This window comes from Halichoeres trimaculatus, unplaced genomic scaffold (genome assembly GCF_033239565.1).
Source record: "Halichoeres trimaculatus isolate MK-OKI-2021-1 unplaced genomic scaffold, fHalTri1.1 fHalTri1_scaffold_14, whole genome shotgun sequence".
NCBI classification, from domain to species: Eukaryota; Metazoa; Chordata; class Actinopteri; order Labriformes; family Labridae; genus Halichoeres; species Halichoeres trimaculatus.
In genome coordinates, this window is record NW_027437192.1 from 8695625 (window position 1) to 8718168 (window position 22544).

At 39.0% G+C, this 22544-nt stretch overlaps 1 protein-coding gene across 1 annotated transcript; it reads right to left on the reverse strand.

Moving 5' to 3' along the window:
* Window positions 1–1192: 1192 nt before the first annotated feature.
* On the reverse strand, window positions 1193–22188 carry psmb2 (proteasome 20S subunit beta 2). The gene is made up of 6 exons (XM_074687696.1): window positions 21962–22188; window positions 20636–20758; window positions 20454–20524; window positions 4966–5128; window positions 4673–4722; window positions 1193–1399 (listed from the first exon to the last, which is right to left on the reverse strand). Exons 1-6 carry the CDS (start codon window positions 22050–22052, stop codon window positions 1298–1300), a joined length of 600 nt encoding a protein of 199 aa, XP_074543797.1. The 5' UTR covers window positions 22053–22188; the 3' UTR covers window positions 1193–1297.
* Window positions 22189–22544: the final 356 nt, after the last annotated feature.

The following is a 22544-nucleotide window of genomic DNA, read 5'->3' on the forward strand; positions in this document are numbered from 1 at the left end:
AAAAATAAAAGAGAAAACAAAAATACAGAGGTCAAGACGAAAACATGAAAACAGAAAATTCAAAAACAAATCCGGAAGACAAAACAAAAAAAAATGCAAACACAAAAGAGAAAATGCCTTATATGCCAGTTTTAGCTAACAACTTTGTCCATTTACTAAAACTAAAAATGGCCAAAATGTGTCATGCTATAAGATGCTATCTATACTAGTTTGGATTGTACAGCCATGTAGCATTAGAGCATTAGTGGTTGAGTAATAGCTTAGACATACGAGTGACGTTTCAGGCCTTTAATAAAAATATTAATAACTTGTTTGGCCTTTAAAATGCCCTTGAGGCAGTTACAGCTGTAAACCTCTACTTGTTGTCCTTGCTGTTGTTGCACTGAACACCTGATAAAACACTTCACTCTGGTACTTTTATCAACTTCTCCAGGTAGGTTTTCTCCAGATTGTGGCTCAAAATTATTTAAATTCAGGTTGTGTTGTGTATCACTTGGCTGTAAAATAAACAGAGGCTCTAAAATATTGAACGAGTACAATATTTTAAAAATAAATGTATCACCTGGAGCGATGTGGATTTGTTTTGAAAACCCGTCTGAGGAACACAGACTGAATCCCAATCTGAACACCTGTACAACATCACCTGATTCATTCGTTCTGCTGCTGATTCTGCTGCTGTGTGCGGGTCATGTTTATTCATTCACTGACACTGCAGCAGAGGTGTTGATATGACTACATGGTAATTCTTTTAAGGCTCTGTTTTGTTAGTTTTTAATTAAGGCTGTGTTACTGTTTTTCATTTCAGGGTTCATTTGAATGTAGCAAATATGTGAGAGTAGTTTCCTTGTTTCTCACATTTCTGAGAATTTGATGCAAATCATCCACATTTTCAAAGCTCAGAGCCATGATTGTCTTGACTTTGTGATAAATTTGAAAAATAATTTGATGGAGTTTGGTCTGTTCTGGGGAATTAAACGATAAAGCTTCTTCATTTTGTTAAAGTAACACTTTGTGTGTTTTCATTACACGTGTTCAAGCATGAGCGAGTGTGTACATTGCGCACACTCGCTGAGTACAAGTGCAAAAGTACACAGCCAGGAGGCTGTTCTCTTTCCATGTGCAGATGAGCAGACGAGGGAGTAACGAGAAAGCACCACAGGGACAAAGAGCTCGTATCTCAACTGTGTGTCACTTTTTATTGGAACAGAAAGAGCAAGGAGGTCAACAGTACAAAAAAAAAAAAAAAAAAGAGGGAAAGAATGGAGGGTGTGAGGGTTGGTAGTCAAGCAGTGAGCGGTCACTTGGCGCCAGAGGTGAGCTTCTCCAGGTCATGGATGCCCTCCTTGTCAATCAAACGGACGTTGAAGGAGGGGAGGTTGAGGATGAAGCGCTTGTTTAGCTGCAGGAGGAGAAAGAAAAAGAAGATAGAGGGAGAGGTTTAAGAATAAATGAAAAAATATACGCAGAGAACAAGTTATAAAAAAAAGCAAAAACTGAGCAATGAGATTTAAAAGACGTCAAACAAGAAATGTTTCACAAGCTGTTGTTGTCACTCCCATCTAAAGTATCGATCCAGAAACTCAGAGATTTTCCAAACACAGTCTGGTCCGTCTCGTTTTTAGTCCTCTGGCGTCCTCATCATTAGTAAAGTGTACAGACAGCTGTTAAAAATCACTTGTTTTACGTTCTTCTCAGTGTGTAGAGCTGTCCAGTCTCTGCTTCACACGCCAATCACTTCAATGAATCGATAAATAAACAGCTGCTCATTTCTACCCATGAAAACTTTTGTCTTGGTTATTTTCTTCTGTCGTTTAGTCTGCTGGAGGCCGGTGGCGGTCCCCTCGGCGCTTCTCTGAGGTCAGAGCGGTTAGGGCCTGAGCTGAAGAACAGTTATTGTCTCTTTTCAAAGTTCAAAAGTCAACTTTTCTGCCAATTCTGCCATTTGTGAGGGACACATGGACGTGGATAGAAGATCGAAATGCTGCTTCTCTGAGGCCGCTGTGTTGGCGAACATTAGAACAAGAAGGGTTTCAAACTCGAGGAATGTCCGATGTCCTCGTGTCCGTTCAATAGACACCCTCAGAGATGGACAGTTGACTAACTTGCTAAAGAATCAGTGACAATTTTTTTCTCTACAATCAGAGAAACTTTAAGAAACTACATTTCTTTTCTCGATTTCATTGTTAAGGTGCAGTTTTTATTCCAGTTTTCATTTCTGTTATCTGTATGATGATAACAATTTAAACTTTTTTTAAATCACCATGATGGACTGACATTTTGGACAACCTCTTATGGTTTTCTACCGGGATCCAACATCTGACTTTTAAGTTCCTATAGAGGGTATGCGTTAACGTCACTTCCCCTCAGGGACACACTCACTTCAGTTGGACTGAGGGGCAAAACAAACCTCACCTGGCATTTTGGAGAGCAACAGCTAACACCGCAAGACCAGGAAAAATGTGGAATATGAAATGAAATTAACCAGGGGTTAACGAACATCAACATGTGGCCAGAAATCGTGTCCTGACATTTATTTGTTCCTGATTTCAACACCAGGAAAACACACAATTTAAAGCTTGAAAGCTACGAAAGCTTCTATATGATTCAATTCACAGTTTACAGTGTATCAACCCAAATGAATAAACGTATTATCTATTTGTACTTTTGTTATTTAACATAGACTGTATTATTGTCTCCACAACAGTATTTAATTTAAGTGAATATCAAATACGTTATACAACACAGCTACATCTGCTTGTGCTGGAGTTCCCCCGTATTTGGAAAACATGGTTAGCCTCAATTTAAGCTAGTTTACAAAACATGTCAGACACAATGTTCATAATCGCACAAAGACAAAGACGTTTCAGTAATGAAAAATATAGCTGAATGAAAAATGCAAACATTTAGAGATTTTGTAATTTAAGGAATGAGTTAACCCAAAAATACAGCATAAATTAACACGAACCGACACAGAATAGGAACCCCCTCAGCTATCGTTGCCTGGATTGTTTCTGAAATTTGCAGTTTCTCTTTTCTTTGTCTTTTAGTAGCCTGTCACCAGATAGCTTTGTTTGCTTTTCAAACATGTTTGTTCAATTAATCGTATAACAGCTTTCCCCCATTTTCTGATTTTGTTCTAGAGTTTTTGACCATATTTAAGCCAACTCTGCCACTCATCTCCTGCCATTCAGTGGGCATAATCGCAGTGACATCCGCTCTTTACTGACACTGATACTTCTACTGTGATATCAGCTGATAATGATACTGATCCGATCCAACACCAGTATCAATTTAACAACCTTCATTTCTTAATATGAGGATGAGACAAAATGATGTTTTGGCAACTCCAGTTTTCTCTAACGTGAGCTGAATGGATCTGCCAAATGAACTGGTCCATTTTCACAGATATACAATCTAGCATTTTAAGTTTGTATCAAGGCAATACTTGATTCCAGGATTGGATAAGTTTATCATCTCTACTCTCTACCAAGGTTATAATAGTTAACTAAAACGAAACGAAAAACGAAAACTAAAATTTATGATACATTGCAGTTAACTCAAACGAACGAAAACTAGATAAGAAAACAAAAACGATAAGTAAACAAAAACTCTATCTTGTGTTCACAAAACCAACTGAAACTATCTAAAATTATAGACAAAATGTCCTTAGTTATCGTTTATGACAATATTAACAGCCTTAGGATTTAAATCAATTGGACACATTTTCCCAACCAGTTTTATGACAGTTTTCGGCTGTTGTCAGTGCCATATGGCACCATCATAGTGATGGACTGGGACATGCTTGTTTACTGCACTGACTGGCTGTTTATAATATTTTCTTGTGTTTAAGGAAGCAGCCAACAGTTCAGCATCAGCATTGACTGAGCAGTGAGCACTATGTTGGACTTGAAAATAAACAGTATGACAAAATATTTACTCTGACCGTTTTGAATCCTGCACCTGGTTAATAAGGTACGAAAAAACTAAAACTAAACTAAAACTAAGCCTTGTTGCAAAAATCAAAACTAAATAAAAACTAGAATGCCCGCTCTAAAACTAATTTAAACTAAACTGTAATGGAAAAAAAAATGTCCAAACTAACTAAAACTAAACTATAATGACAAATCCAAAACTATTATAACCTTGGTCTCTATCCTTTATGTCTGACTTTCTACCAGCTGTTTGAGGTATCTCTGTCTCTTTTACCATTTTTGTCTGTTTTTAAATTAGTCTAATATTGTATTTCCAAAGCAGAGGCTTCCTTATCTCTGGCACCACAGTTTGAGGGGTTGTGTAGCACATTTCCAGTTGTGAACCATTTCCTTTAGTGCCACCTTTCAGCATCTTCTCCACCACAGGTTCAGCGTCATTTTTTTCGGGGACAAAGTTTGAAGACTGTCCGAGGTAAAGTACCAAATGCCCAAAAAGCTTTGGTGTAGAAACAAAATCACTAGTCAAATTTACTTTCACATTAAGCGAAAGTTCATTCTGACTTGTGCTGTAAAATTGGATTCATTTAATTTTGGGGACGGTTTAGCCATAGCATTTTAATTCACGAGGGTTCGACCCATTAAAAGCTGGAAGCCTTTTTTATTAAGTTACAGCTGCTTTAAAAAATAAACTTCAGTAAATCATATTAAGACTTCAGAAATGAAAACCTTCTTGAACTTACTTCCTCAATGCACTTCTTCAGCAGATCCATGGCCTCCTCTCGGGTCAGATCTAAAAACCACAGAAGAAGAAAGGCATTAAACACCTGTCTGTGTCACTCTGGGTGTATCATTTTGTTTAGACTTGAATCATTTGCTCATAGTTAATTATTTTATTCAGTAAGAGTGAGTGAGTTCAGAAAGTAAAGAGTGAATACAGATAAAAACCCTTTCTTTATTTCTCTCTCGTCTCTCCTCATTCTCACAGGAGCAATAAACAGAAACAGAAACATGTACGAGGCGTCTCCGCACTGACCCGGTCTGTAGTGCCGGTCGAGGATGGACAGCGTGAGGAAGGCTCCGTAGCCGTGGGCAGCGAAGGGGGCCTTGGCCAGGGAAGACAGGTAGTCCATGTAGTAGAGACCTGGGCCGTCTGTGTCATCGTAGCCCGCCAGCAACAGGTTCACATGATAAGGAGTCTGCAGAGGGAGGGGGGAGGATTAACATTCAGATCTATACGGAGGATTAGAAAGGTTTGGTCTTTAATAATTTATCAGGAAAGGTCAATGCATGAGAAAAAGGTGTTAGAGCAATGCATTTTAATCATGTTTACTGAATCTGTGTGGGTTTGAGAAGCGAGGTAAAGCAGAGAAACATTCATGAATATATGTTTTAAATAGTCAGAGCGGAGTGGAGGAGATTTTATTCATTCAGATATTTCTTAATAAAGTTTGTCAAAGGAGTAGTACTAAATGTTAAAGTTAACACACTGCAAAAATTGAAATCAAAGCTTGTGTTTGTTATAATTTTAGTAAAAAGTGTTTATTACACTTAAAATGAGCCACAAAATATGGTAAAAATGTCTTTATCAGGATATTAAGACAAAAATGATAGCTAGACTACTTCTAAAGAGTAAAAAATCTGCCAATGGGGTGAAAAACACATTTGTTTAGTTTCTTTAAATCAAACTCTTCTTGTGATGATTCAAACCCTAAACAAACACCCTTAGTCTTCAATTCGCTTTACATTAAAACAAGTATTTTTACAATTACAGTGAAAGGGGTTTTAAAAAGTGCACTCACAAGATATTTTAAAATCATCCTTCAGCTCTTGATACAAAAAAAACTCTCCTTAGGATCTTTACTCTGCCGCATAAAAATGATCACATGCCTGTGTGCTGCTGGCTTGGGCTGTTTGGCATTGGCAGAGAATATTTGGCAAATCTTTTCAAGGGCACAACCCACTAACACAGCTCTGCTGCTCATCCTAAAAACATTTGGCTGACAAATGCGGAAACATTTACAACAGAAATGAAAATTACTTTGAACAGTACAAGAAATTTATCTGAAAAGTCAAAAAAATGTCAAATGTTTTATTTTGAGATATTAAAGGAATAAGACAAACATTACATGGCAGTTCATGGAGTTGACCTGCTGAAACTGACTTGGGCCGCTACAGATTTTTTAATTTTTATTTTTCATAACTAACAGCATATACCTTCAATGTTCCAATCTTATTTTATTGAAATCATTGAATGATACCTGAGAAACAATTAAATATTTATGTTTTTACTTAAACAACCAATAAAGTGTCCTGAGTTTAGGTCTCAAAGCAAAAAGCAACACTGGCTGGCTGTCAGACCTTCCCGGAGGTATACAAGATCAATTTAATGTGAAATTGGGATGGGTTGATTACAGATCCCCAAACATTAAAGAAATCAGCCGACATTAAAAGCAATTCAATTGAAATTGACAATTAAAAGCAGTCGTTTTTTTTTTTTGTTTTTTTTTTGAGGGGGGGGGGGGTTGTAATATCCTGAATTAAGATTTTTCTGGACTTGCCAAGTGAATCTAGCTTAAATTGAGTATTTAAAAACATTTTTTATTAGAAAAAGGTTTTTAGTTTTGATTTTTTGCTGTAACTTAGGTCTTGTACACATTCAGCCAGGCATTTTCAAAAAAGGAATAACCCCACTTCATTCATTTTTTAAATACTTTCGTCCACACTCAGCTTGTGTGTGTGGCTTGAGGCATGTCAAACACATGTTTAACAGTGTTTTCCAGACATAAAACACATGCTAGCTGATCAGAATGAGCCCGTCATTCAGCTGTGACATTTGAGGACCCGAAAACTCTGTTTATTGGCTTCTACACGTAACGGTGAAACCTGAGTTTTCGGGAAACACCGCTTTTAGTGACGTAAAGCTGCGGTTTTGTTTGGATGACAGGCGTAAACGTGTAAATAACGTGTATGCGGTTTCCTAGATACCCAGCTACCTGTGGACATGGCCCTAAAGAGCACAGAATCTCACCACTCCTATCATGCAGAAGTTTCTCCTAAATTTCTTCCTTCATTAGATCTGCCAGTAAATTGATGTCACTTCACACTTGAAAAGTACAACTTCTCTTTCTCAACGCTGCCGAAATTAGTGTCTCCGACTTAAAAATGAAGTGACGCTCTGCAACATTAACACCTCATAAACAGAAAAGGAGGAGTAGGGGGCGTGGAGGGTGGTAGGAAGGGAGGGAGGGAGACGAGAGGTGAAAGGGTGTCACAGGACAGAGAAGGTCTAAATGTGTGTGTCAGTGTATGTATGAGTGTGTGTTTCAGGGTGTCACCAGCAGTGTGACATCTGTTGGGAGTCAGAAGCACCCCTGTTGCTCCCTCCCTCGTGCCCTGCCCTCCCTCTTCATCCCTCCTTTAACTCCCTCCCTCCCTCCTCTCCTCACCCGTGCCCTGGAGTCGTGCCAGGGCTCATTAAAAACTTCTAAAGTCGTTTCTCTTGCCCCTTCCTCCCCCCTCATCCTCTCTTTTTTAAATTACATCTTTTACGCTTGCAGCCTCTTCTCCCTTCTCTCCCTCCAAACACTAATTTTCTCTCTTCGCCACTGTTCAAAAAAATCCCTTTAAAGCAAGACGATTTTGAGGGATTTCAAAACAACTTATGGCCCAAATTCCAGAAGAAATGAAGCGGTGTTTGATTAAAAAGCAACATTAAAAATGAAGTTTTCAATGAGGCAAATATGAATCATACAACACCACGGAGGCTGTGATCCCCACCTGGCCTCTCATTTCAATTTCGCTCTCAGACGACCTGCTTGTTTCTGCCGCTTGTGTGTGTTAGCACCGTGTTTGCCACAAGGGCAATGAGAATCGTTATGTTCCCTGTGGAGGAGGCTTTTGAGTGTGTGTTAACGATGTTTCAGAGCACACACACTGTTTCTCTTTCTCATATGTGTGTGTGTGTGTGTGTGTGTGTGTGTGTGTGTGTGTGTGTGTGTTTGTAAGGCGTGAATCTCAGGATGAATATCAGTGTGTTTGTGTGTGTGTTTTAACTCCTCAGTGAGCCTGCAAACGCCCCAGTGGTGTCAACCCCACCCACCGCACACCTGTCTCACTGGTTACACTGTAACAATAATACGGACTTGGCATCACAATAACCATCTCTTCCCACGTCGCCTCGGAGAGAAGCAGGCGCCTTGTTAACCAGCCACCTGAACTCACACCCAGATTCACATGCAAACAATACACATATGTTTTCTCATCTAAGGTTCGATCCCCCCCGCTGCGACTCCTCGCTCTCAGCCAAACAAGACAACCCGAATGCCACAGAACAAAAGCTTCACCTGCCATCATCACCACACAGAAACATCTCAACACAGATTATTGGAAATACCCCAAAGACCAGAAACAGAGGCCAGCATTTCACAAAAATGAGAATGAGTAGCCATGAAACGATCAGGAGCGACAACGATCTGTTAGCTCTTAAAACTTGCATTACATGTGGCGAGAAAACACAATACAGGGACGACAAGACACCACTGGTCTAAGGTTTCAAGTTCGCCCCATGTACAGAGGTTAAAGACTTGGTTGCAGTGGTCACTCCTTACCTTGATAACTTCTGCATGTCTATGCTTGCAACTCGGGATGCACTATATATCGGTATCGGCCAATGTTGGTCATATTTTTAATATATCAGTTTCAGCCGATGTGTAAAAGTGGGCCGATATTTACTCATTAGCTGCCGCCCATTCTCAGAGCATCTTGAATGATCTTTCAAGACCCCCAAAAATATTGTTTTCTATGATTATGTAAACACTAGGGGTGTAACGGTACACAAAAATCACGGTTTGGTATGTACCTTGGTTTTAGGGTCACGGTTCGGTACATTTTCGGTACAGTATGGAGCAAAACCATTTGCTTGTTTAGCATGTTTATTAAACCAAAAATCTTGCCATTATACAGCGAGGGGGGAAGCTCTTCAAGCAGCCATGATGCACAATTCAGACACAAGCTCCTGTGGCTACGGAAGCTCTTTGATATTCATCTTCTGATTGGCTCACCCTGAGACGTCATGTCCACATGATATGCACATGATCGCAAAGCACGTATCACAGACCACTTTCCTCATGAATATTAAAACGCTTTCCCTGCTCAGCCAATCATAGACGAGTCCTCACGTGAATATTAAAGAGCCATGTGCAGCGGCTAACGTAAACTTACTGTACTCGTTCGAATACAGCACTGTACCGAACCAAACGGCCTTATGGAGCGGTTCGGCACGGATACATGTACCGTTACACCCCTAGTAAACACCAAAGCTACCTAGGAAGAGTGGACCCTCTTCTTTTCCGTCTCTCTTCCTGTTTTTGATCCAAAAAACCTGACAAAACGTACTTATTTGATCGCTTTTTTTTCGGCGCTCCATTCTTTGATCCTCTCCATGGTCATCTTTATTCTCATGATCGCGCTGCTTTTTCTCTCTGAACTACCTCAACACAACATCTGTGTTGAGATAGTTGCATTTTTTCTTACCAATATTGATATCGGTAAATATTGGTTATCGGCCAAAATTTTCCTATTGGTGCATCTCTACTTGCAACATTTCCTGACTCTCTTCAGTTGTCTGATCAAAAAAAGGCCAAACAGTTCCAAAAATTTAACTTATACCACACTTCAATATAAAAGAAGAGACTAAAGCATCTGCATTAAACGGCTAGGAGAACGGAGCCAAAGGTTTGGCCAAATATTTAAAAAAATCTGATAAATGTTTGAGTTTAACTTCTTCAAGTGAGCTATGAGGTAAAGTTTGGCTTGTTTGGTTACTTTTGGAGAGGGCAGAGCTAGCATTCCTCTACGATTCCAGCTTCTATGCTAGGCTCAGCTAAGCTAAGTAGCCTCAAAGTGGAAATGAAACTGTTTCAAGAGCAGCAAACAGCGTGTAGCTCACAGTTTTTCTGATGCAGGCTGGAAACACGTGACAAAGGAAAACCATTGGTTTAGCACATTTTTTCATGCACCCCATGTACAGAGGTTATAGTCCTGTCCCAGCAGTCGCCAGATCAACTCCCTGTTTGCATGGCTTTCAACATTTCATGTCCCTCTTCAGTTTTCCTGTCCAAGTACAAGTACAAGGCCTCCACATACTGCTTGTAAACTGTAGAAAAATTGATGTCAACTTGCTAAACTTGAAGTAAGGTCCCCACAAAAACTGCTCCCCCTGGTGGCTGGCTGCAGTATTGGTCAAAAACTCCTGCACCCCAGCCATTCCAGATGAGCTGTGGTCAAACTTTAAAAAATTAATACACCTTATAGAAATGTTTCTCACATCCAATTGTTGTGATGATTTGAAGATATTATTTGGCTGCCTCTTGTTCATGTCCTTTTTTTCTGAAAAGTTTCATTTTCATTAGTAATTGGAGGTTAAAAAGGAGGCTTTACGTCTCGTTTCTAGTGTATTTTTGGGGGGGATTGTAAAATATTTTGGGAGGGAGAGCCAAGAAGAGATCAGACTCTTGAAAGAAAAAGTACAACTATTTTTGTCGCCGGCAATGGCTGCACCTGGGTATTTTGGCTTCAAAACAGTACAATGGCAGAGCAACACTGTCCACTCGATATACAGTACTATATACAGTATACTTTGGGCGAGCTCTCTCAAACTGCTAGGCTTATGGTACCCCAGGTCGAGGAGCTCTACTTCTTTATATAAAATACAAGTCAGCTTGTTCTGTTATCAGTAGAAAGTAGAGCTAAGTCCTTCCCCAGTTGTCACGCTAAGCCACACTAAGCTTGCTAGCTAGCTTCATATTTTAGTTTTGCACCAATATTGGGGTAACATCCATCAAAGGATCAAGCTTTTTCATGGCCTGAGACCAAATGAAACTGCTTGGTTTACAGTTCCATCAAACAGCGCAAATGTTGTCTAGCAACAGGTAGCTAGCTGGCTAACTAGCTACTACAGCTCGGACCACTGTTTTGATACTTTTATTGAAAATGTCAACCTTCATAACGTCTGTTTTTAACAGCTTGTTGCTAATATTTAAAAGTAGATGACTCAGCCACTTGAGAGTCTGTCATCTCGCTGAAATTGGTGCAACAACAATCGCAGGATAAGCTAACACAACCTTACAGCTCCAGAAGAAGTAAGGCAATCTTTTTTGGCCTCAAAAGGAGCCTTTGGATTAGCATAGCCTTTAATAAGTGGCTGTGAAAAAATAAGTCTCCAAATGCCCCTGAGTTTGAGTGGAGAACGGTATCAATCCCTTCAACTGTTTGCAGAGCGCAGGTCTGCACTAAGCCAAAACAGACACTTTTATTCCTTTCAGTCATTCCCAAAAGCAGCACACAGAGTAAAAACTGTTTTAGTTATGACTCAAATTAAGGTCACTCTGCTAAAAATCATCACAAACTCTTCCCAAAACTGCTCGTTCACGTTCCAGCACCCCCTCCTTTCTTCCCTCCCTCCTTTCTGCACCCTGCCCCGGGGCATGTTCCCTTTATTGGCATTTCTCCTCAATCTGCTGTATTAATTGTTCATCTGTGTAGGAGCAGGGGAACAGTGTGCAATATGGCACCAGTAATTATTTGTGCCCATTGTGTGCCCGTGCTACAGAGATATCTGAGAAACCCATATGGGGCCAGCTGTAGATCAGCGCAGCAGCACTGCGGCTAACTGTTGCTGTCGCTTCGTACAGAAAAACGCCAAAATTTAACAACTCAACTTTACAAACCTGTGAATTCAACTTTTTTTTTTTTTTACATAAAGCCTCTTTATTCTACCTGTAGTAAAAAGTTATCGCTGGGAGGCGTTTCTGCTTTGACAAAATGTCTGAAAAAGTCAGATTTGATATTCATAAACCATCTGTCTACCCCAAGTTTTTTCCAAATCAATGTCTCATTTTCTAAAACAGCCAATCCTGCTGCAACTTTTAATTAAACATCAATATAATCCAGGCTTTTATTCCATTTCTGGTCATATTTCTGCATATTAGTCAGTCAGCTAAAACAAACAGAAGCAGAGCAGATGCAGAGTTTCTATGCCCCTAAAACTTTGCAGTTGTTGTTCTGCTTTGTGGTGAATTTCATGTGTATCATTACTGATATGCATGCAGCACAGCCGAGGCCTCAGGTGATTTATGTGTGTGTGTGTGTGTGTGTGTGTCTTCTCTAAAGCCTGAGTGAACGCTGCACTCCAGAGGTTAGCTGAGTTGTTTTCATGGACGGCAGGCTGGTAAGCAGAGCGCGGTCGTTTGTGAACGGGGGTTTCGCTCGCTCTGCGTAGACATGCTCTGCTGACTTTAGCTAACTACACCTCCCCGAGGTCGGCTGCCACTCGGGTATGACGTCTTTCAGACTAAAGGACTCATCTGTAATTTATCCTGCAGGAATAAGGTCATCAGAATTAAACAATATACCACTGATTAATTTATCAGCCAGTGGTTTTTAACCTAGGGGGTCTGAACATGCCAGTGGAATCATGGGAGGATTTTAGGGGTATGGGGGGTGTGTGTGTTCAGATTTAAGGATGGTAGGAAAAAAGAGGTTGTGTACAAAAAGCAGATCATTATCTTTCCTCTCTGTCTGGGTTAATCTGCAATGATTTAATCAGATTAATTAAAACAAACTCTTTCATATGCAGCCGCTAACAGAGCAGAGGCTCCTGGGCCACGGGCGCTTTTTAAAAAATACACATTTTGTTTCTCTCAATAAATGAGTGTAAGCTCCGGTTCAGAGACCAGCTCATGGTGTCAAAGTTGATCTGTGGTGGAAAATGCTGCATGTTGGAATTGTTTGTTTCAAAAGTTGAAAAGAGTTAACAGCAGAATAAGCTGCGTGGCACTGGTAACAAAAAGATTGGGCCCTTCTTTAGAGATGGGTACCTTTCACATCTGAAAAGATATGGTACCTAGCAATCGGTACCAGTACTCAACGGTACCAATTTTTGGCACTTTTTTTGTGTTTGTGTGGTAAAAAATATCAATTTGTTTAATAATAAAATATGAAAAATTTTCAATCTAACATTTTTTTTCAATATATAACCTTGCAATGCTGTGTTTATGACCAGCATGGAAAATCGCCAACTCTTCCACTACCTCAAAGTCACAAGGATGCATTTAGGTACCTAAACATGGTACTTTTTGGTTTTTCGTGAATCGATGCTCGGTACTTTTGACAGAATATTTTGAGTAAGCTGATCAGAGAGTTCTGTTCTTGTTTGATTGCTTTCAGTTACATTTAGGGATCCACGATATATCGGTATCAATGCCGGTACTGGCTGATTTTGGTAATTTTTTAACATATCAGCATTGGCCAATCGGTAAGAGTTGGTCAATATTTACTCATTAGCTGCCAGCCATTCTCAGAGCATCTTGAACGATCTTTCAAGACCCAAAAAGTATTGTTTTCTATGACTATGTAAACTCCAAAACTACCTAAGAAGAGTGGAGCCTCTTCTTTTATGTCTCTCTTCCTGTTTTTGAACCAAAAAACAGACAAAATGTACTTTTTTGATCATGTTTATGTCTGACACTTTATCCTTTGATTTGAACTTTTTCACAGATTTGAGTTTAAGTGGCGTAAACTTGAGTTTAAAATATGTTTTACTGTTAATAATAATTGCCTGGTTGCCAAATATACTGGCAAGTTTGAAAGGTTAACTTGGTCAGGATATATTTTGATTTGTGATCCTAATTGTGATCCAAAAGTTATGGTTAAGTAACACTGTTACTTTTGCTTTATGGTGGCCCCGTCACCTCCTTATTTGGAAGGAAAATAAGTTTGAAAGAAAAGGGAGATATTGAAAAATTCAGATTGCATGATTTTCAATATGTTCAAAATTTGACCATCTCAGATTGCTTTTTTTAGACCAATATTGATATCGTTAAATATCGGTTATTGGCCATAAAAACAATATTAATATCAGGTATCGGTGCATCCCTAATTAAATTTTATCCTCGTGTTTTCAAATGAACTGTTCCACATTACAAAATCTTCTGTTTTGCAGCTTTTTGCAATTTTTCAGTTATTTCTGGGAACTACATTGACCCGAACAATGAATATTTCTCACTAGCAAAGTTTTAAATGATGACACCAAATAGTTGGGGGAACACTCGCACTTTAGGAGCTTCTTCAAAAAGACTAATTAATGACCCAAAAGAGACGTAGCACCGACTCTTTCCTACACAGGATGTGCAGAAATCAAACTTTCTGAATCATCGATACCAGGCTTCAGCAGATGACTTTTCTCACTTTCACATTCAAGTGGACAGCACACATTACATATTCTACATACTCAAGATGTTTCAGGGGTAAAAAAAATAGATAAATAAATAAAAAGAAACAGCATAAAAAACCTGTTTATACAACATAATTTGCAAATGTCCGTGTACTCTGGAGGTTGATGAATGTGAGAGCAGCATAGCTGCAGGAAGGTGTGGGCTGCAGAGGAGAAAGTGCTATTGCTTCAGTTTTCTGAGCACTCCTGAGGACGCAGCGTTCGTAAATCCTGCACTCATAAAACCAAATTCATCACCGTGAGGCACGAAAAATAACGATACACTCGCAGCTTATGGCAAGACATGAATATAAATGTTATCCTCCACAACTCGAACAACCTTGACAGAATAAAAACGATCGTGATCCTATAGGTCCCTCTGTGCACAGGCTGCCGATTGTGTTTGTGTGTGTATGTTGACTCCTACTCGTTCTCACACTTGAGTTTGTCTACCGGGCCCGCTTGCCTCTCCCCTGGGACCCCCTCTCCCCCTCCTCCTCCTTCCCCTCCTCTCCCTGCTCCATGTGTCCCACATTCCCTCTTCTGCCACACTAATTGTTTTTTGTAATCATTTTCACCTCTCTGCTGTTGTGACAGGCAGCGGCTGCACTACTCTTAACAAATTAGTGCAAAAGACACAACGAGGAGAAGTGACTTGAGGAGAGCAGAACGCAACCAAGAAGAAGCACCTGACTCGCTGAGAGGACTTTCAGTGATACTAACAAACTCTCACTTTTCTGTATTTTCCTGTTCATAAACTACAATCTAAAATGAAATTATAATATCCAAAATAAATTATCTCTAAATGCTGTTTCTCAGTTTTTATGTTGAGGTAAGATTTTCTTGGGAAAACAAATCTGTTTATGTTGCATAGAAAAGAAGTCACTTTGACGACACTACACTGAGCGACAAAGTTTAGCAGAGAGAAACAAGATTCATCCATTTTCTGGAAGAAAATAATATCTTGGATTTATTTTGTAGTAACGGCAGAAACTGGAACTGGACTGTCACAAAAAGGATGATTCTTAATTCCTAAAAACACCAGAGGTGGGAAAAAAAATCAAACAATTTTCGGTCTTTGTTCATAAACTGGACTGGAAAAAAGTTACCACTTCTTTTCCAGCACAGGGTGAAATGTTTCTCTCTGACTCACATGATGTGCATTTTATGGGGAAATATGGCTCCTGATTAAGTCTGTAGACATTATTATCATCATTTAACTTTTTTACATGGTCTGATGATATAAAAAGCAAACCAAAAATCACAAAAATTGTTAACATCGAAAAATCGCAATTCAAATCGAATTGGTGCCCCCAAAACTTGTAATAGAATCCAATCGAGAGAATAGCATTTAGTGCCGGCTCTAGAAAACACTTCTGATTCTGGCCACAGGTGTCACTGCTAATAGCAGCAAACGAAGGGGCAACATCCAGTTAGTAAAAATGAAGCCTGTGCAGAAGTGCTAAAAGTTGCTGTTCATTGTGAACCAGCTTGAGGCTGGCTGCAGAAAAACCGGAAGTCACGTACACACCCAGCCATAAAAAAAGGGACTTTTACGGCATTAAAAAGCATATTTACAGCCTGGTTCAAAAAACGACTTGGGTCTAAAACGCTGATTTAGCTATCAGCACACACTGAACAGTGAGTGAATTATTTTCTAACTTGGCAGTTTAGAAGTTATTAGGATCGTTTGATTGTCCAATCAGAGACACAGCTGAGGTCATGTGACTGACGAGCGCCTTGTAGCTGTTCAAAATGAAACTCACAGCCAGTCAGGTCATATCAAATGTGGCTGCGTCCACAGATTGGCTCTTTTTCAACTGTCAGGAACAGACATGTGACGTCGCAGAGGCTACATCCATGTTTTATACAGTTTATGCAGCAGAAGCATCGTCCTCACAGCATCTTTAAAACCAAAGTCGGTGGAAAACAACTACCCAGCACAACTCTTTTTAAAAACACAACAACCATTGTATTTATATTCACATGTGGCTGTTTTTTTCACTTCTTAGTTCGAAACATTTCCACACTGCTGATAGTAAAGCCAAAAAGTTGCTACAGTAACAGCTTGACCCCTGAGCATTACCGTCGATAAAGTAGGTCTTTTGCTACTCTGTGTTGTTTTTATTTTATGCATTTAGCAGCACATTGTACTGGGTGATGCCAACACAAATGGATCAGATGAAACGATCACATCAATTAAAAAACACCAAGATGGACCCTGATTGGATGGTTGAAATCAGGATTGGGATGCTGCTAGTTTTTAATTTCGCTTTTTCACACATTTTTCATCATCATGTTGATTCGTATAAATGTAGCACAAAAAATAAAGCAGTTAATGTTTTAATAGATAATTTCTTGTTAATACATCTCATACAGTTGTAAAGTTTGTTTATTTCCCTATGGAATGGAGCTACATTCACAGGAAACATGCATTTGTGGGTTGCGCCCATTAAAAAAATTGCCAAATCTTCTCATCGTTGATGCCAAACAGATCAGATTCTGCCATTAGATCTCTCATATCACATATGCATGTTCCTCCCTTAAGGGCTTAGTATCTCTATCTAAACTCAAGATGAGATATTCATAGTTGGTGACCTAATCCATCAGCATTCACGTCAACTATCTTTGATAACAATTAAAAAGCTTGAGTATTATTTTTCAACCATAATTCTCCAAACTTGACTTTGTCTTCATTATAAATTCACTTAAATCTTGTTTCTACTTGTGATTTTCTGCCAGGGCTTAAGTGTGATTCGCTTCTGGAGCTATCTCAGGTCTCTGTAAGGCCTTAGGACTCCCATAATAATTTCAAAAAGCACTGCAGTTTCTCAAGATGTGTTGTGCATAAATAAACAAACCAGCTCACAGAAAACACACAGAGAGGCCGATAAATGAGCTGCTTACCTCGCCTGGTTCAAATCCAAGCTTACATAAGTAATGAGAGCGATATCTGCACCTCCATGAATTTTTTTTCAAAAGAGTTTTGTTTGTTCAAATTTTGGATTTGAAGGTCAAAAACTATTCTGGTGGTAGTAAGTGAGCTTTTGAGATAATGTTTGCGTGTGTGTGTGTGTGTGTGTGTGTGTGTGTGTGTGTGTGTGTGTGTGTGTGTGTGTGTGTGTGTGTGTGTGTGTGTGTAGAGGTGGGGGTGGGAGGGGAGTAGTGCTGCAGGCTCAGGTGTTAACGTGAAGTCTCAGTGGGAGAAACCTTCGTCACCGCTCACAACAAAGTGTCAAAAGCACCTGACTCTGTCAAAATGCATCAACTGGTTCAGACTTGATGTCTCGAGCTGATAGAGACGCAAACATGAGGATAATTACAGGTGAGAATTAATTCCCACTGAACTTCAGACCAAAGCCACGTCTGCAACGCGTCATCAAGGCCCCGGTTGTGTTGAAATGATTGAATTTCCAGTTTAAAAGAAAAAACTTCAATCAGAAATTAAACCATTTTTTGACATGGTCGAGTAAACCTCTCACATATGAATACCAGCCCCTCAAATTGAAGCTGGTATTACTTTAACTTATGGGAATTAATTTGTGATTCTATCATCGCTCCCCTCGAGCAAAATGAGATTGCAAGTCCTAACAGTGGAATGTAATTAAGTTAAAATAGAAATTAAAATTTTTATAAGTACGTTCACTCATCACTCTGTGATGGACTTGCTTAATTCAGAGGATGACCACTGGTACAGGGGATTAATTAGCGACTGAGGAAACTCACAAAGATAACTGTGTTGAAGTGATGAGTGGTGGTTTTGGTTTTAAGCACGCAGGTAAAAACAAGATGAAGAGAATCATAAAGGTGAGAAAACATGATGATGAAACAAATACAACAGATGGAGTGTGTTACGTTGGTGGAGGCAACACCACAGAGCTGTTCAGTCTGTTTTCTGTGCTTCACAGTGTGAGGTCTAAACTTTTAGGGACAGTTTTTTGAGTTATATTTCCAGGTTTTTACAATGAAAATATATTGTTAACCAACTGATCCCTTGTGGCCGTTAGTTCTCTTGCCAATTACTGAAATTCAATAAAGTTTGGCTCCTTTGAAGAGTTTTTAACTGGGGAAAAATGCTCAAGCTTTTTTATGATCTTCAAAGCAGATAAGATGATTGGAGATCAATTATTTCTTCTGCGGATGGGTACCTTTCACGAACAATAGTTGAACGATAGTTTCAGGAACGAAAGTTGAAACGATAAGGTACTGTTGCTTGGTACCTGGTAATTGGTATCAGTACTACTTTTTGGTATTTTTGTGTGTGTTCATGCAGTGATAAATATGAATTTGTTTAATAATAAAATCTCTTTATTTATTCTTTAATATATTAATTTGCAATGCTGTGTTCATGTCCAGCATGGAAAATCGCCTCCTCTTCCACTCCTTCACAGTCACAATGATGCGATAACAATACCTATTCGGTACCTATTCCTAATTTCTTAAGAGCTTTTTTTGAAACTTGTAGCTTCAAGTTCAACTGTTACTAAACTAGATTATCAGAGTTTGACTCTGAATGAAGGGTTGGCTAATATTAGAGTATAAAAAATGATAATGGCACAGATTATTGGCTGTTTATGAGACTGGTAACCAATATTTTCAATACTGACCACGAGCCAATTAGGTTGTGTTGTGAGCTGGTCATAATGTAATAACAAAAATTAGGCAACCATAAGCTGTATGCTACATGAACACTGTTTTTGTGAAGTCACTCATTTCTGTCTAATCAGAGATTTGACATAGTGAAAATGCTGAACTACATTCAAGTTCAGTGTACGCTTACAGAGAAATTAGCTATTCAGATTCTGTTTTTTTCCCAGGCTGTAAATGTTTTTCCTAAACTGGAAAAGTCGTCTTTTTTAAGGTGGTGTGTCTGTTGTTTCTGCAGTGATCCTTGAGTTAAATCTCAAAGAACTGCAACTTTCAAGGACTCCTGCATAAGTTTCAAATTTTTTAGATCACAAGTTGTCGCTTGGTGGAATCAGACCTGGCGAGAAATAGACCCCAGCATCACAGCCAAAGCAGTAAACTTTCAATAAATATATCTTCTCATCAGGTTTATATAAAATAAAACATTGATACATAATACCAGTTGAATGTTGTATCGATAATCAGCTAATCCCTTCAACTAACTTTTTGCTTGTTAGTGTCCTGCCCAATTGGCTACATTAAAGCACATTGTGTCTATGAAAAACAGTTTAAATACATCATCCTTTCAAATCATTCGAGCCACAGATGGCGTGCCAAACTCCTAATAGGTCATTGCTAATCATAAATGTAGTTGAGTTTTCTTCACAAATGAAGTTAAATTTGCTTTAACGAAGGGTAGAAAGAATAAAAATCAGGAAAAAAGTCACTGTAAGGTTGTGGTTCCACATCCAACTCAAACGTTTCTAGCTCATGGAAGAGTTAAACAAACAGATCAATTATTTTAGGTTGAAAACTTCCATTTGCCGAGATGGAAGTACTTATTTTCTAAAGCTTTACATTAAGTATTTGTGGGTTGTCTGACTGTGAGGCTTCATCTTTTATCATGTTATCCTGCAGCAGCTACATTATAATGGGCAATGTGTTCCTCAACTCCACCAATTGTTTTACTACAGTTATGACGATTGTTACCTCCATCATCTAACTGTTCTCTAAAACTGACAACGTTTTCCTCAGGGCATAAAAAACAATTCTCACAAAGTTATCACCACGGCTTTATGGGCAGCAGATAGCTATTTAACCGACTGAGAATAAAACCAGGGACTTTAAATGTAAAATCAATGCCAACAGGGACTTTTTAACAAGGCACAAAGAATATTTTTGTCGGGCAATAAGAGTTAGCATAAATAGGTAAAATTCTGAACAAAGCTTCTGGTGATGTCTTTGTTGCTTTACTCTTGCAAGCTTGTCTCTGTCAACTTTTTATAAACACTTTTTTATGTTCATAAGTCTAAAGAGATCACATTAGTGGGATGTTTTCACGTTTGAAACTGCTAACAATAGATCATTACAGTTAATGTAAACATGAATAACTTACTGCAGGCTGGATGCTGCAGGCTCTGAAGTTTTGAGTGTGTAAAATTCAACATATTTTTATCATTGGTGGTTATGTTATTAAACTATGAATGGTCTCAACAATGTCCACAAAGGTGTTTGCCACTTACTTCATGGAGCTCCCCTGGGATATTTTTCTAAGTAAGTTAAAAACAGATTCTTTCAAAGATGAGGTTGTAAAAAATAATAGAGGGTGTGTTTGTAATAGTTACCCTGCTCCGAAGGTAGTCTGCAAGGTTCTTTCGCGTGAAGTTTGCTGCTGCTGATGGACTCAGTTCATAACCTAGTGAAAGAAAAACACAGATTCATAGGTCTCAGAGATTTTGGAGTTAAACTTAAGACTTTCAAAAAGGAGGAATGACAGTGTAATGATGATGAGCTCACGCCTCCTTACCGTTCCTCATTTTGTAGAGCTGAACATTTTTCTGGATGTACTCTGCAAACTGTACTGTGTCTCCTGCCTCTCCAACACACAGCAGCAGGATCTTCTCACTCAGTTTGAACATCTTGTCATAGTCTGGAAAACAGAGACACATTTTCTTTTAACACAAGTATATGTAATTGATCATAAGGTGCTTATCGGCTGCAGGAACTTTCATCAGGACCTAGGAACCTGTCTAAGTACTCTGAGTTTCAACAGCAGGAGCTTTCTACATTTAGTTCCTGGGTCACTAATGTTCCTGCAGGGCCTGCAAGCTGAAAGTTTCTATTGTGGATGTGAGTTTTAATGCAAATTATCTAAAACAGCCTAACCCATGTTTTAACCCAAGGTCTATTACTCTCCCGAGTAGCTCTCTTCTATTCTGTTACTTTTTGCAAGTCCAGCTCCAGTGTCTGACATTACTACGAAATAAATGCAAGAAATCCTTTACAGCAATGAAAAAGGGCAGATCTTGGTTTTAAGTCTAAACTTTGCCAGTCAAGTTTGTGGTGACATAGGGACTTTCAGTCTTCTTGCAGTTAATTGGTTTGTGTCTCACATGACCTAGACAGAGAAACTTTGAAGTGGCATTAAGTAATAACTAATTTTGGCTCTTGAGGATCTAATTTTAAATCCTGAACTATGATCAGGCATATATAAAGCAGTGAGACTCAAGACCACATTTTTATAAAGTTTTGACAGGCCTTTAATAACTCCTCATCATTTGTCATCCTTCAACCTGATAGCATATATTTAGCATTTAATTTAGACTCTTGCTCATACTGTTGAATGCACGGGGTACCTCAAATCGTCCTTTTCTCATGAGTTAAGTTCCTGCTGTCGAAATCCAATTAAAGCGACTTTTGCTGACTAACTAGCTGTTACTTTCACTTTCACTGACAAGAAGTCTGCCGGGCCGATTTAGCCAACTTTGCTAACTTTGCTTTAAGGTTAAACATCCGATAAACTCGTATTGTTGTCTAGGTATCAGTTCTGGAAATAGAAATATCTAAACTGAGCAAAAACAGATCATAAGAGAGTCAACCGTTGACAGTTTCCTGAAATAATCACAGCTTCAACTAGCTTAGCATGCTATTATTACATTCAGGATTTTTGTTTCCCTGAGGTGAAGGGAGAGTAGTAAATCAAATTTGCTCTACAAGATAAGTAAAGACATTTAAATACTACGCATTTTAGCTAATGTCCAGTTTGAATGAACAAAACTTGATATTTCTGTTAGCAGGTGTAGCTAAATGAACCGGCTGAGTGGCTAACTGCTAAGCTAACGCGTTGTCATACCGTGTTTCATCTGGATGATGCTGCTGGCTGCTACATTATCAGCGGCGACGAGGACAAAATCAGGTCCCTGAATCCCGATTAAGTATTCCATTTTGAATAAAAGCTGTGAAGTTAAAGATTCAAATAACTATCTGAAGCAGAAATGGTCTCTTAGCTTCTTCTGTGCAGATTACACAGCAAAACTTTGAGATGAGTGGCGCACGTGTGATGTCACCGGAAAAACACAGTCGTCCTTTCTTGTGCGACTCGGCGCAGTGTTGCCAGATTGGGGAGGTTTCCGCTTTGGACGAGTTAATCAAATTTAGGCTGCTTTTCAAAACATCTTGTTGTTCTGTAGAAAAAGCTCCGAAGGAAATATTAAAATAATAGTTGATACAATGTGTCAAAGCATAGATGAAAACGTACACATTTCAACAAACTGTTGTGTCCTTGCATTCATATCATTAGTTTGCTGTAATTACTGTGACAGAAACTTTACAGTTTAAACAACATGGCGCGACAAAAAAAAAAAGATCTTGTTGAGTGCCAAGCGTCAAGTCCTATGCAGTGATGATGTTATCTGATAAAGGTCAGAAAACAACAA

Bases quoted from the DNA above. Each gene is read 5' to 3' on its own strand.
- psmb2 (XM_074687696.1), bottom strand. From the start codon at position 22,052: ATGGAATACTTAATCGGGATTCAGGGACCTGATTTTGTCCTCGTCGCC. The intron at 20,525-20,635 runs GTAAGGAGGCGT...TTCTTTCACTAG, and splicing joins GCTCTACAAAATGAGGAACG to GTTATGAACTGAGTCCATCA. The intron at 5,129-20,453 runs GTAACTATTACA...CTCCCTCTGCAG, and splicing joins CAGACTACCTTCGGAGCAGG to ACTCCTTATCATGTGAACCT.